Source organism: Pelobates fuscus, chromosome 6 (genome assembly GCF_036172605.1).
Source record: "Pelobates fuscus isolate aPelFus1 chromosome 6, aPelFus1.pri, whole genome shotgun sequence".
Classification (NCBI taxonomy): Eukaryota; Metazoa; Chordata; class Amphibia; order Anura; family Pelobatidae; genus Pelobates; species Pelobates fuscus.
The window spans coordinates 1,829,441-1,843,697 of NC_086322.1; the positions used below are offsets into that span (position 1 = coordinate 1,829,441).

The following is a 14,257-nucleotide window of genomic DNA, read 5'->3' on the forward strand; positions in this document are numbered from 1 at the left end:
GGTCAGGGACGATGGAGGAGAACACCCTGTAGCTTACCTCAGCAGGAAGCTGTTACCCAGGGAGGTGAGCTACGCCACCATTGAAAGGGAGTGCCTGGCGGTGGTGTGGGCCCTCAAAAAGCTACAACCCTATTTGCATGGACAACAATTTACCTTGATCACAACCCATTGGTATGGCTTAACCGGGTTTCTGGGGACAATGCCAGGCTGTTACGGTGGAGACCGGCCCTACAACCATATGACTTTACCATCCACTACAGACCTGGTACACAAAATGGCAATGCCGACAGGCTGTCCAGGAGACCGCTCTGGACAAGTGATCCATGGGTGCTTCCCCCGGACATCAGCAGGCTGATCCGTTAGGACTTGCCTGCGGATGCCGGCCAGTGGTTAAGGCGGAGCTGTGTAGCGGAACCCCCGCTAAACTGTGAACTGCCTTGGTTACCCTGCAATGTGTGTTACTGTCTTGAACGCCCTTTTGTGTGTTTTCCCTATCTTGACCCTGTGTTTCATTTGTTGTGTTTGTAGAGCTATCTGCTCACCGTTCGGGAGCACCGCCAAGAACGGGACTCCATTCACCTCCCAAATGGGGACCACCTCGAAATCCCATGTAGAATGTAGTTTTAGAACGTTCGCACCTCATATTGAGGTGTCCAAACGAACGCCATCCAGGAGGAGCATTCACGGACTGCTTCCCACCTCTTTCGGTTCCCGAGGAACGATGACCTCCCCGGCACCCATTGGAATGTTCACACCGATCAATTAGAACATTCAACAACTCGCAACATAATGTGAAACCACAAGGGAAGTAATTAATGAGTGCTTCTCTGGGTGACCGCTGTTCATATAGGCGAGCGCTGTCCAGGGGGAGCATTCATCTCTGAAAGGAGACGCTTCCCTTGCCTGGTTCCACACAGGGAACCTGCGAACGGTGGCTGTTCATGGCGGTTACCGTTCTGGGGGTCCCTGAGAGTTGTAGGGACATACTTTGAGGACAATGGCGGGCTCTCTGTCACTGGGAGGTAAAGAGGTGGGAAGATTCCCGTGCTACAACCCCCAGATACAGAGAATTCTCAGTGGGGACCTGGGAGGGGATACTGAGTGGCGGGAACAGGGGACCCCTAGTGGGGGAGTACCCTGGGAGAGGACAATGTCTTCAGGTGTGTTCCACCCCTTACATGGGGAAAGTATAAAGCTGCGTGTGGCCAATAAAGTTGTTGTTGTACCCCTGGAACTGTGTGTCATCCAGGGGAGTGAAATGGGTCTGTCCATTTATTCTCAGGGACCCCCAGAATGGTAACCGCCATGAACAGCCACTGTTCGCGGGTTAATAGCGGAGATAACCAGCCGGGTTACCCAGGGTCCGCTACAATTCTGTATAATCCAATCCCACACATTCTGTATCTGACCCCCCCCCCATTTAATTAAATCCCACACATTCTGTATCTTTGTCGTGTACCCACTAGATTGTTTGTTTGTTTGTTTGTTTGTTTATTGCTGCCTCCCTAATGTGCCCTACCACTAAGAGTGCCACTGGGGCACCTGCTGCTAACTAAACGTGGCAGTGTTGGCATCTGCTTACCCACACCACCCAGTATCCGCATCACTAGAGAGCGCACAAGGGAGAACACAGTGATGAGTGTTTTTGCTTATGAGTGTGTCTTTTTGTGTGACTTTGGACTGTGATTGTGTGTGTCTGTGTGTGTGTATGTGTTTCTGAGTGTGAGTTACCCCATCCCCAGTGTAACTATTAGGGCCCCATAGTTTTGACTGTGGTATCTTACATAATGTTCATAGAGTCACAACTCCTCATGCTGTGTTGCAGATCTGTGTACTCACATACTTTCTAAATCAGAGCCTCAAGGATCAGCACTCTTCCTGACTCTTCAGTGTTTCCTGTCTGTGTTTCCCCTGGGTGTCTCCTCGCTCCCGATTTGGGCTTCATCATATCTCTTCTTTACTTCCAGGATGCCTGGCAGAGTCCTATGAGGACATTGAATTTGTGGGCAATGTGTTGTCCTTTGGTCCAGTTGGCAGTCTGGATGAGTGTCAGTTGGCATGCACACGTAACCCAGGTTGCCAATTCTACACATACTACTCCTCAACCAATACAGAGTCGGGCATACAGTAAGTATCAGTCTGTAAGAGTAATCTTTACTCATTAACGTCTTTGAAAATGCAGGAATATCGCCTTCATGGATGATGCCCAGTGTGTAGCCAGATGTTTGTGTGCATGCAAAATGTCTGCTAATAGACCCAATTTTGGGCTTTTGTCCTGTTATCCTTGGCTTGCTGTCTAGTGCTCGGCATTCAGGAACCCAGGGAAATGAACCAGCCAGCACAATGTGAGAGAGAGTTTCAGCAGCAAAGAGTAAGGCTAGTCAGATAAGCTGTCCCCATCTATCTGATACCGGAGAAACTGACGGAAGCCAAGCACAGAGAGATGGACACAGGTTTCTTCAGGAAGGAAGAGATTCTTTATTCGGTTCACCGATCGGGACTCAGAGGGACTAATGTCACCAAAAACAGCAAAGATCTGAGCACTGAATACATAGAGTACATTCCTTATATAGCACTGTAGCTCCTCCCACAATTAACTACGCCCACACATACCCTTAACCTATTCAATGAATAGAGTCTAAACTCATCCATCCGGTCTAACCACGTGGCTCATCTGAAACAAAGGAGAGAGACGCGTAATTCCAGTTCCTACATTCCTGCACATGCTCAGTACAGTGATGACAGTATCTTAGCTACGTGTAACTAACTAACTAATACTACAAACACATGTACATACATATGCCTTGTGGCAATCTTAGCCTGCTAAACTTTTATTTTACTGGAATTACATCACATATCCAGGCAGGACTTCACATTTTGGGCAGTACTGGCTTTATTGACATGTCTCCATAGAACACCCTCCTGTCCCAGCTATGCTCATTACACCAAGAATGGTATTTCCAGTTCCATCACTGCCAGTATCGTGAGTCTGATATGTGGGTAGAACAGCAGAATTGGCAATCACCTATGCGATTGTTTATCCTGTTTTGTAGTGTTTAGTGAAAAGCTCTGCTTTTTTTCTGTTTGGTGGATTTGTGGACAGAAGTTCCTGGACATGGATGGAGAGGGAAACACATCACCAGGAGGGCAAGGGATGGAGAGGAGGCGGTTATATATAATAGAAAACTTTACCAACCAAATTCTATTGCCCCAAATATTAACAACTACACTATAGGGAGACTGTGAGATCTATAACAGTGGTTATAGTGGCTTGAGTCCATTGGCGCTGTCCCTCCCATCAATGTTTAAACCATCCCATCTCATTGAATTGATTATGGTGCCTGGAGTCTCATATGGCTGTCATTCCATTCAGTATTAAATTATCCCTCTCATTGAAGTGGTTATAGTTCCTGGGTATGGTGTGATATACACCTGTATGGTGGGTGTTGTATAATAGAGGGGAGTGATTTGGAGGAGGAGGACGGTAGGTGTATAATAGAGGGAGGAGGAGGATGGTAGGTATATAATAGAGGGAGGAGGAGGAAGGTAGGTGTAAAATAGAGGGAGGAGGAGGACGGTAGGTGTATAATAGAGGGAGGAGGAGGAAGGTAGGTGTAAAATAGAGGGAGGAGGAGGACGGTAGGTGTATAATAGAGGGAGGAGGAGGACGGTAGGTGTATAATAGAGGGAGGAGGAGGATGGTAGGTGTATAATAGAGGGAGGAGGAGGACGGTAGGTGTATAATAGAGGGAGGAGGAGGATGGTAGGTGTATAATAGAGGGAGGAGGAGGACGGTAGGTGTATAATAGAGGGAGGAGGAGGACGGTAGGTGTATAATAGAGGGAGGAGGAGGACGGTAGGTGTATAATAGAGGGAGGAGGAGGACGGTAGGTATATAATAGAGGGAGGAGGAGGACTGTAGGTGTATAATAGAGGGAGGAGGACGACGGTAGGTATATAATATAGGGAGGAGGAGGACGGTAGGTGTATAATAGAGGGAGGAGGAGGACGGTAGGTGTATAATAGAGGGAGGAGGAGGACGGTAGGTATATAATAGAGGGAGGAGGAGGACGGTAGGTGTATAATAGAGGGAGGAGGAGGACGGTAGGTGTATAATAGAGGGAGGAGGAGGACGGTAGGTGTATAATAGAGGGAGGAGGAGGACGGTAGGTGTATAATAGAGGGAGGAGGAGGACGGTAGGTGTATAATAGAGGGAGGAGGAGGACGGTAGGTGTATAATAGAGGGAGGAGGAGGACGGTAGGTGTATAATAGAGGGAGGAGGAGGACGGTAGGTGTATAATAGAGGGGAGTTATTTGGAGGAGGAGGACGACGGTAGGTGTATAATACAGAGGAGTTATTTGGAGGAGAAGGACAGTAGGTGTATAATAGAGGGGAGTTATTTGGAGGAGGAGGACTGTAACGGACCGTTTCAGCAGACAAGGGGTTAAAATCCGTTTAGGCGATATGCCCCTTTCTGAGAGACAGGCACAGCTACTGTAAAAGCACCAAAACTCACGAATTTGGATATAAATGAATGCACCAAACTCCTGAACGGCATACAAGGGAATAAGGTAGCACTCCAAACTGGAACCTCACGAATAGCTGCTAGCAGACGAACAGGAAAAGCAGACATCAGCTTACACTCCTAGCAATCAATCTCCAACAGCATACAGTGAATCCCCCCAAGGACGAGACAAGGCTCCGTGTTGGGGGTCAAGCAGTGGTCTGTTTATTGAGGGCTACCTGCCCCTGTATTTATGCAAGTCTCCCACCTGGTGGACACTCCCCTAGGGGACCAAATGGAAGACTGTAACAAAAGGCAGACACTTAGCATTTCAGGACAAACAGAAGTAAAACATCCCCACAATGAATCCTGGTTTCCTCCCTTCTGCCCTGGAGATAATTGGAGAAGTAATCCAATTATCTCCCAGGACAAAGGCAAAACTCCATTACACATGTGGGGACCTAAATACAGTATTATGCTTTAAAATATATAAAGTTACTTTTATTACATTAAACACAGACATGTTACATATCCCCAGATAGCTCAGGTCTGGGTGCACATTTTTAGGTGAGTGGCACCCAGACCACACGAATACAGTTTAATCGCCATGGAGCCAAAGTCTTTAATCACACAAATAGGCTCCATGGCATAGCTATCTGGGTTACCACAGTTCACATAAAAATACCGAAGGTACGGCTGTTCAGCTACATCCCCACTAATGGGAACCAGGAGACGGATGGCTCAGCGGTGTTCGTGCAAAGTGTTCGTGTTAAGTGTCCGTTTATAGTTCCATAGTTTAGGTGCCGAACACCGCTGGCCGTACGGGACTTGTAAAATGGCCGCCGCCACGTGTTCAGTCGACGAACAAAGACCACCCTGGCTTCGTCAATTAAGCTGCGGTTAACCGCAACTTCAGGGTGGTCAATTGGTGGCACACTCCCGCTCCTAGGTGGTCGTGCAATCGGTAGTTTGTTCGGTAGATAAAATCCACAGGGAAAATAAGTCTTTTAAAGTCTGGTCCATAGTCCAAGGACAGCAGGCGGGCAACCAGGCTCCTCCAATGCAATGTGGCGAGATTGGTCTCGTCACAAGGACGGTAGGTGTATAATAGAGGGGAGTTATTTTGAGGGGGAGGAGGACGGTAGGTGTATAATAGAGGGGAGTTATTTGGAGGAGGAGGACGGTAGGTGTATAATAGAGGGGAGTTATTTGGAGGAGGAGGACGGTAGGTGTATTATTACCTATATAATAGAGGGGAGTTATTTGGAGGGGAGGGGAGTTATTTATAGGTGTATAATAGAGGGGAGTTATTTGGAGGAGGAGGAGGTGTATAATAGAGGGGAGTTATTTGGAGGAGGAGGACGGTAGGTGTATAATAGAGGGGAGTTATTTGGAGGGGGAGGAGGACGGTAGGTGTATAATAGAGGGGAGTTATTTGGAGGAGGAGGAGGACGGTAGGTGTATTATAGATGGTAGGGTATGTGTGATATTTCAGTGGTGCTGATGTGTTGTATTGAGATTGGTTAATATCACAGTGATGTACCTTAGTAACTTCCCTCTGTATCTCACAGACCTCGCTGTTACCTGCAGTATTTTACAAACCTGCCGTCTCCAGCCATGATTACAGCAACACCTGAAGCACAATCTGGATTCAGTCAGAAAGACTGCTGCACAGGGGGAGCGTGTAAGTCATATGGTGTAATATATGGTGTGCAGCGTGTCATATTGAATATCTAGTGTGTAATATATGGCGTGCAGCGTGTCATATCTAATATCTAGTGTGTAATATATGGCGTGCAGCGTGTCCTATCTAATATCTAATGTGTAATATATGGCGTGCAGCGTGTCATATCGAATATCTAGTGTGTAATATATGGTGTGCAGCGTGTCCTATCTAATATCTAGTGTGTAATATATGGCGTGCAGCGTGTCATATCTAATATCTAGTGTGTAATATATGGTGTGCAGCGTGTCCTATCTAATATCTAATGTGTAATATATGGCGTGCAGCGTGTCATATCGAATATCTAGTGTGTAATATATGGTGTGCAGCGTGTCATATCTAATATCTAGTGTGTAATATATGGTGTGCAGCGTGTCATATTGAATATCTAGTGTGTAATATATGGTGTGCAGCGTGTCATATCGAATATCTAGTGTGTAATATATGGTGTGCAGCGTGTCATATCTAATATCTAGTGTGTAATATATGGCGTGCAGCGTGTCATATCTAATATCTAGTGTGTAATATATGGTGTGCAGCGTGTCATATTGAATATCTAGTGTGTAATATATGGCGTGCAGCGTGTCATATCTAATATCTAGTGTGTACTATATGGTGTGTAGCATGTCCTATCTAATATCTAGTGTGTAATATATGGTGTGCAGCGTGTCATATCGAATATCTAGTGTGTAATATATGGTGTGCAGCGTGTCATATTGAATATCTAGTGTGTAATATATGGTGTGCAGCGTGTCATATTGAATATCTAGTGTGTAATATATGGTGTGCAGCGTGTCATATCTAATATCTAGTGTGTAATATATGGTGTGCAGCGTGTCATATCGAATATCTAGTGTGTAATATATGGTGTGCAGCGTGTCATATCTAATATCTAGTGTGTAATATATGGTGTGCAGCGTGTCATATCGAATATCTAATGTGTAATATATGGCGTGCAGCGTGTCATATCTAATATCTAGTGTGTAATACATCGTGTCATATCTAATATCTAGTGTGTAAATATGGTATGCAGCGTGTCATATCGAATATCTAGTGTGTAATATATGGTGTGCAGCGTGTCATATCTAATATCTAGTGTGTAAATATGGTGTGCAGCGTGTCATATCTAATATCTAGTGTGTAATATATGGTGTGCAGCGTGTCATATCTAATATCTAGTGTGTAATATATGGTGTGCAGCGTGTCATATCTAATATCTAGTGTGTAATATATGGCGTGCAGCGTGTCATATCTAATATCTAGTGTGTAATATATGGTGTGCAGCGTGTCATATCGAATATCTAGTGTGTAATATATGGTGTGCAGCGTGTCATATCGAATATCTAATGTGTAATATATGGCGTGCAGCGTGTCATATCTAATATCTAGTGTGTAATACATCGTGTCATATCTAATATCTAGTGTGTAAATATGGTGTGCAGCGTGTCATATCTAATATCTAGTGTGTAATATATGGTGTGCAGCGTGTCATATCGAATATCTAGTGTGTAATATATGGTGTGCAGCGTGTCATATCGAATATCTAATGTGTAATATATGGCGTGCAGCGTGTCATATCTAATATCTAGTGTGTAATACATCGTGTCATATCTAATATCTAGTGTGTAAATATGGTGTGCAGCGTGTCATATCGAATATCTAGTGTGTAATATATGGTGTGCAGCGTGTCATATCTAATATCTAGTGTGTAATATATGGTGTGCAGCGTGTCATATCTAATATCTAGTGTGTAATATATGGTGTGCAGCGTGTCATATCTAATATCTAGTGTGTAATATATGGTGTGCAGCGTGTCATATCGAATATCTAGTGTGTAATATATGGTGTGCAGCGTGTCCTATCTAATATCTAGTGTGTAATATATGGTGTGCAGCGGGTCATATCTAATATCTAGTGTGTAATAGATGGTGTGCAGCGTGTCATATCTAATATCTAGTGTGTAATATATGGTGTGCAGCGTGTCAGATCTAATATCTAGTGTGTAATATATGGTGTGCAGCGTGTCCTATCGAATATCTAGTGTGTAATATATGGTGTGCAGCGTGTCATATCTAATAACTAGTGTGTAATATATGGTGTGCAGCGTGTCATATCGAATATCTTGTGTGTAATATATGGTGTGCAGCGTGTCATATCTAATATCTAGTGTGTAATATATGGTGTGCAGCGTGTCATATCGAATATCTAGTGTGTAATATATGGTGTGCAGCGTGTCATATCGAATATCTAGTGTGTAATATATGGTGTGCAGCGTGTCATATCTAATATCTAGTGTGTAATATATGGTGTGCAGCGTGTCATATCTAATATCTAGTGTGTAATATATGGTGTGCAGCGTGTCATATCTAATATCTAGTGTGTAATATATGGTGTGCAGCGTGTCATATCTAATATCTAGTGTGTAATATATGGCGTGCAGCGTGTCATATCTAATATCTAGTGTGTAATATATGGTGTGCAGCGTGTCCTATCTAAGAGGTTCCAGTGGGTGAACCTCTCTTCCTCCAAAGAGTTAAGCAGGAATAGCTCTTAAAAGAGCTTAGTGATTATAGCCCAAGGGAGTATACAGAGTATAGCAATCCCCCAGTATAGATGCAGCCTTTTTCCCCCACACATGAGATGAGGCTCTATGTTGAGGGTAAGACAGAAACTCAGCAGATCTGAGGGTTTATTGAATAGCTTGGTCTTTTATACAGTTTTCCCCACAAGGTTACGACCCAGGTGGGCCTTGTGGGGCACAGGGACACAGGAACAACAAGCCAATAAAAACATAGTTTTACATTCAGTCACTCCCATACAGTGTAACAATCCCTCCCCTCTGCCTGTGATATAATTTACGGAGACAATGGACTAACTCAATTAACTCTAAGCAGAAAAACCATACAGTTTTACAAACCCCCAAAAGTACCCCAAAATACAACATCCCCACAAAACAACATATCCAAAAATCACCCAGATTGGTTCAGGAATTTCAGACACAAAACAGTTCCATACACTCGACGACAAAACACTGCTGGACAATTTAAGATGGCCGCTGCTAGATGTTTGAATCTGTTCCAGTTAAAAGTCCAAGGGGCAGAAACAGTATTTTTGAACATGGGTTATCACAGGGCCCATAGTTTCAGGGTAGGAGGCGGGCAAACAGGTTGGATTGTGGGTATTATGTGCTATTGTTGTTGGTTAGATTGTGGGCATTATGTGCTATTGGTGTTGGTTAGATTGTGGGCATTGTGTGCTATTGGTGTTGGTTAGTAAATAATTAGTAAGTCTCTCTAGAGATTTGCCTACCGCCATCAGACTCTCCCCTAGTCTTCAATCATTTAATAAGTGCCTTAAAACCCATCTCTTTAGGAAAGCTTATGGCCTCCTACAGTAACCTCTACCTCACATACCTGTCTCTCGCTCTCTCCTAAAGGGCAACACTTTACTTTCTCCTCCAGCCCTTCTTCACTCCCACCTTGTTTTATTGATATTTCCTGTCCTAATGTGTTTTATACCCCACCTCCTATAGACTGGAAGCTCTTTTGAGCAGGGTCCTCTTTAACCTATTGTTCCTGTAAGTTTTCTTGTAATTGTCCTATTTATAGTTACACCCCCCCTCTCATAATATTGTAAAGCAGAAGGAATCTGTTGGCGCTATATAAATGGCGATGACAATAATAATAATAATGTTATATTGTGGGTATTATGTGCTATTGGTGTTGGTTAGTAAATGATTAGTAAGTCTCTTTGTTCAGCCAGTAATGGCTGAACAAAATGTCCCGAACGTAGAGGAAAGTGAAACCCTACGGATTGTTCGTTCACGTTTGGCGATGTATGGGCTGAAACCCATCGGAAAAACTAATTGCCCAAATGTTCAGCACTGTGGAAGCTGAGGCCCGTGAAAAGAGGCAATACCATTTGCACTTGGTAACAGCACATCGACCTGCAACCCCAGTGGAAGCTAATCCTACACCTGCAGCTGAACGTCGAAAGGTACCATTCGCAGCCTTCAAGTCCTTCCTGGAAGCAGAAGGAGAAATTGACGGCTAGCTCACGGACTTTGAGAGACAATGTGCATTGCATCAAGTACTCTCTGAAGAATAAGTCACCATTTTGTCAGGCAAATTGTCTGGTAAAACATCAGAAGCCTTTCAAGCCATCCCCAACGAGGAAATCAACCAGTACCACTTGATTAAAGAGGCCCTACTCACCCACTATGCTGTCATTCCTGAGGCCTATCGCAGGCGATTTTGGTAGTCTAAAAATAAAGTGGGAGATCCGCATATGGAATGGGCATGCCGTCTACACTGCACCACCTCCCACTGGATTACTGGGTGTCAAGCTAGCACCCAGTAATCTTAGAACACTTCTGTGATCGACCTCTCTGTCCCTGGATTTTATATTTCTCACTATATACCTGGATTTTATATTTCCCATTATATGTTTGTTGGTTTGTTCAGTAAATTTAACTTCTCCTATGCACCTAACAACGACGACCACCCTGCAAGTGGAGTGTGCTGCTCCTTAACCTCCCAGAAGATGTGGTTAACCGCAGCTTATTGACGAACGGCTGGGTGGTAGTTGGAAAGGAAAATTCTATTGGAAAGGATACAGCCGAAGTAGTCGAAGTGGCGGCGGCCATTTTAATTCAGTCGAACGCATTCAGGGGTGTTTGGTCGTCGAGTTCATGGAACTCAAATTGGACACGCGATGGCACGAACACCGCTGAACTTTACCTTCTCCAGATTTCAACATCGAAGGGAATCGAAGTGCGTTCGACAATTCGAACGCCACTTTAACTTTGACTATTTGCACGAATGACCCCCATTCGTGCATTCAAACGGAACTTAGTAATGGAAATAGACCGGCCCACAGCCTAATTCTCTGGAACTGTTTTGGCATGAAAATGTGCGTGCGGTCGGTCAAAACCTTTGAACCCCTGATCTGAGCGGTGTGATTTTTTTTTTTTTTTTTTTGGGGGGATATGTCACTTTGTATGCCACCCGCTTAGCAGACGAGTATGCTGACACCAGGTGAATGGGTCAGACCACCCTGAGACCCCCTCCCCGCCCTGAATTCCGGGCTCCTGTCTTTGCTCACCACCCTTGAATTCTAAACTCCTGTTTCCCCTGGCCCTTCTTGCTACCAAGGGACACCTAAGTATCCGCGGGAACAAGCCAAGATTAAATGCTTCCCGTGCCATGAGTTGGGCCATGTGAGTGCAAATAACAATGGAGATGTCCCCTACCGGTAACCAACCCTACACCACCCCGTACCACAGCAGCTCACTGTGTAGAAACAGAGGCCAGTTCAGAGGAATATTTGGGAGTTCTATATGAGGCAGATCCCATAGAAGCGGCTTCCCCAGACAACCGACAGCAGCAACGACAGGAGGTACAAATAAATGGACTCAAGGATTACGAAACCTTGGTCCAGCGACACCTAGTCAAACCAGAGGAGCGTTCTAAACATACCATTGCGGTACTGGTGGCTGGGAGAGCTGTGTTTCACCGCCCCACTGCCTGTGTACATCTGGATTGGGGAGCCGGATCCGGCATAGTAACCGTAGGAATTATGGAATGTGTGCCCGCTGAGGTCTTGTTGGGGAATGCTCTGGGACGCTTAACCTCTGATTACCCAAAAAGGGTCAAGCTGGGTCTGCTGGAGTGTTCCAAACGCCCTGCTCAGGACATTATTTTTATTCATTTCACCTAGATGGGAATTCACTCAACTGAACAGATTTTGCCCCAGCTGGTTCGTATACTGAACCTTCTACCAAACCCTTGGACCACCCAAAGCAGTCGTGTGCCGCCAATTGACCTTGACACCTACTCTAACCGCAAGTCTGAACGTACTAGGTGGCTCACTGGATGGCTGTCGATACGTATGAATGAACACGTGGCGGCGGCCATCTTCTTTTGTCGTACACGTCCAGCGGTGTTTGGTCGTTGAGTGTATGGAACTATTTTCGGACACTCGATGGCCTGTACACCGCTGAGACTTCCACTTAGTTTCAATCCAATCAATCTGAAAGAGGCAGTGTTCAGTGAAAACCAGCTCCCGAACAAGGGGCACACGGCTAGCTTTCCCACAAACAGCTATTCGAGACATTTTGCTACATTTTGAAGTTCACGAAAGAGACCGGCCACACAGTCTAATTTGATGGTACTATTCTGGGTAGGAACCTCGTGTGCGGTTGGTCAGAAATAAGACTTCCATACAAATCCCGAACCCCTGAACCGATTTGGGTGATTTTTGGATATGTTGCTCATCCAGATCGGGGCTATCAGGGGATATACTTAAATGGGGTTTATGTGTGATTTTGGGGTATTTTCAGAATGTTATTTTTCACCTTGAGATAATTGACCTGGTACAGTAATTGACTCAATTATCTCCTAGGCAGAGGGGAGGGATTGTAGGCCATGTGTGGGAGTGCCTTATATTGTATCACTGTTATTATTGGTGTATAAGTTTGTGTCTCAATCCCCAACAAGGTCCATGTGGGTGTCACCCTTGCATGGGGACTTGCATAAAAGGCCAGTGTAGCTACCATTAAACCATTCCTGCTTAACCCTCAACATGTAGCCTCGTCTCGTAATTGTAGGGAACAGCTATACTGCTATAACTAGCTTTTGGGATTCATAGTCCGCTGGGATATCAACTGGAGAACACTGCAGCGCTGCTCAAGACTAAGGGAAAAGGACATCCCATTTGGGGTAACCGTCACAATTAGTCTCTCTAGAGATATGCTGGTTAGATTGTGGGTACTATGTGCTATTGGTGTTGGTTAGTAAATGATTAGTAAGTCTCTCTAGAGATGAGTTGGTTGCTATGTGGTTATCATGGGATAATACAGACTGTTAGAATTCACTCAATGGCATGGCTGACACATTGCTTCCCTTTTCCAGGCTCCTATGGATGTGATGATCTGATATTTCCAGACATTTTCTTCTCTGGGACAGTAATCTCTAGTTTGAAAGCCTTTGATGTTGCTGTGTGCCAGCAGGCTTGTAACCAGAACTCGGAGTGCCAGTTTTTTACGTACAGCCTTCACCAGAGTTCGTGGTAAGTGACGCAGAATGACATTCATTTTTAAAATTCGTATTTCATCCATGGAGAGGATTCTTTGCACATTTCTCAATTCACTTGCTAAATTAAGAAAGTCCCGTACCTGTTTAACACTTTCTAATTAGTGCACTAGACATGATCAAGACCATGAGGTGTTGAAACGTTGCCAGGTTATGTATGTGGCAGCTGATTTAAGGATCTTGAATGGATGCTGGATTATTCCTTATAATGAAAGGGGGTGCACTGCTTCAAACCAATTCTGAAGTCCGTTTCTGTCTGCTCTGGCTTTATTTGCGCCATAACCGTCATTTTCGAATATTTCATTTTTACAACTTTTTCACTGGTCTCTCCCATCAATAAACATAGATTATGGCTGAGTCAAACAGTAACTACCAAGCGGTATCAAGTCTCCTGTATGGAAAACCAGTCAGGATATTACGTACAGTATATCCATCCGATCACGGAGCGACTGTATCATCAGTCTGCATGAAATGAAGTGTTATGCACTGATTTAGCAGTTTATATCTTTAGTAAAGGGACACTATTGTCACTGGAACAACTTTATATTAATGAAGCAGCTTAAGTGTATAGATCATGCCCCTACAGACTCACTGCTCGATTCTGTTATTAAGGAGTTAAATCACTTTGTTTATGCAGCCCTAGGCACCCCTCTCTGCATGTGATTTGCTCAGATCTCCCAAAACACTTCCTGTAGAGTCATCTAATGTTTACACTTCCTTTATTGCAAATTCTGTTTAGAATGTATTTTGTCCTGCTCTGTTAATAGCTTGCTAGACCCTGTAGGGGCCTCCTGTATGTAATTAAAATTCAATTTACAAAGCAAGTTAACATCTGAAAATTAAGCCATATTTTTCCACGTAGGCTGTATGAGTCACAGCCAGGGGAGGTGTGGTTAGGGGGTACAAAAGCGATTTAACTTCTAAATGACAGAGAAT

General features: G+C 44.5%; 1 protein-coding gene across 1 annotated transcript in view; it reads left to right on the top strand.

Moving 5' to 3' along the window:
* The window catches only part of LOC134614083 (coagulation factor XI-like), a 111,267-nt gene that overhangs the window by 35,714 nt on the left and 61,296 nt on the right, over window positions 1-14,257 (top strand). Inside the window, exons 5-7 of the mRNA XM_063457503.1 lie at window positions 1,968-2,127; window positions 6,079-6,191; window positions 13,142-13,298. Of these exons, the coding sequence (XP_063313573.1) occupies window positions 1,968-2,127; window positions 6,079-6,191; window positions 13,142-13,298 (430 nt within the window). The remainder of the gene's footprint in view (window positions 1-1,967; window positions 2,128-6,078; window positions 6,192-13,141; window positions 13,299-14,257) is intronic.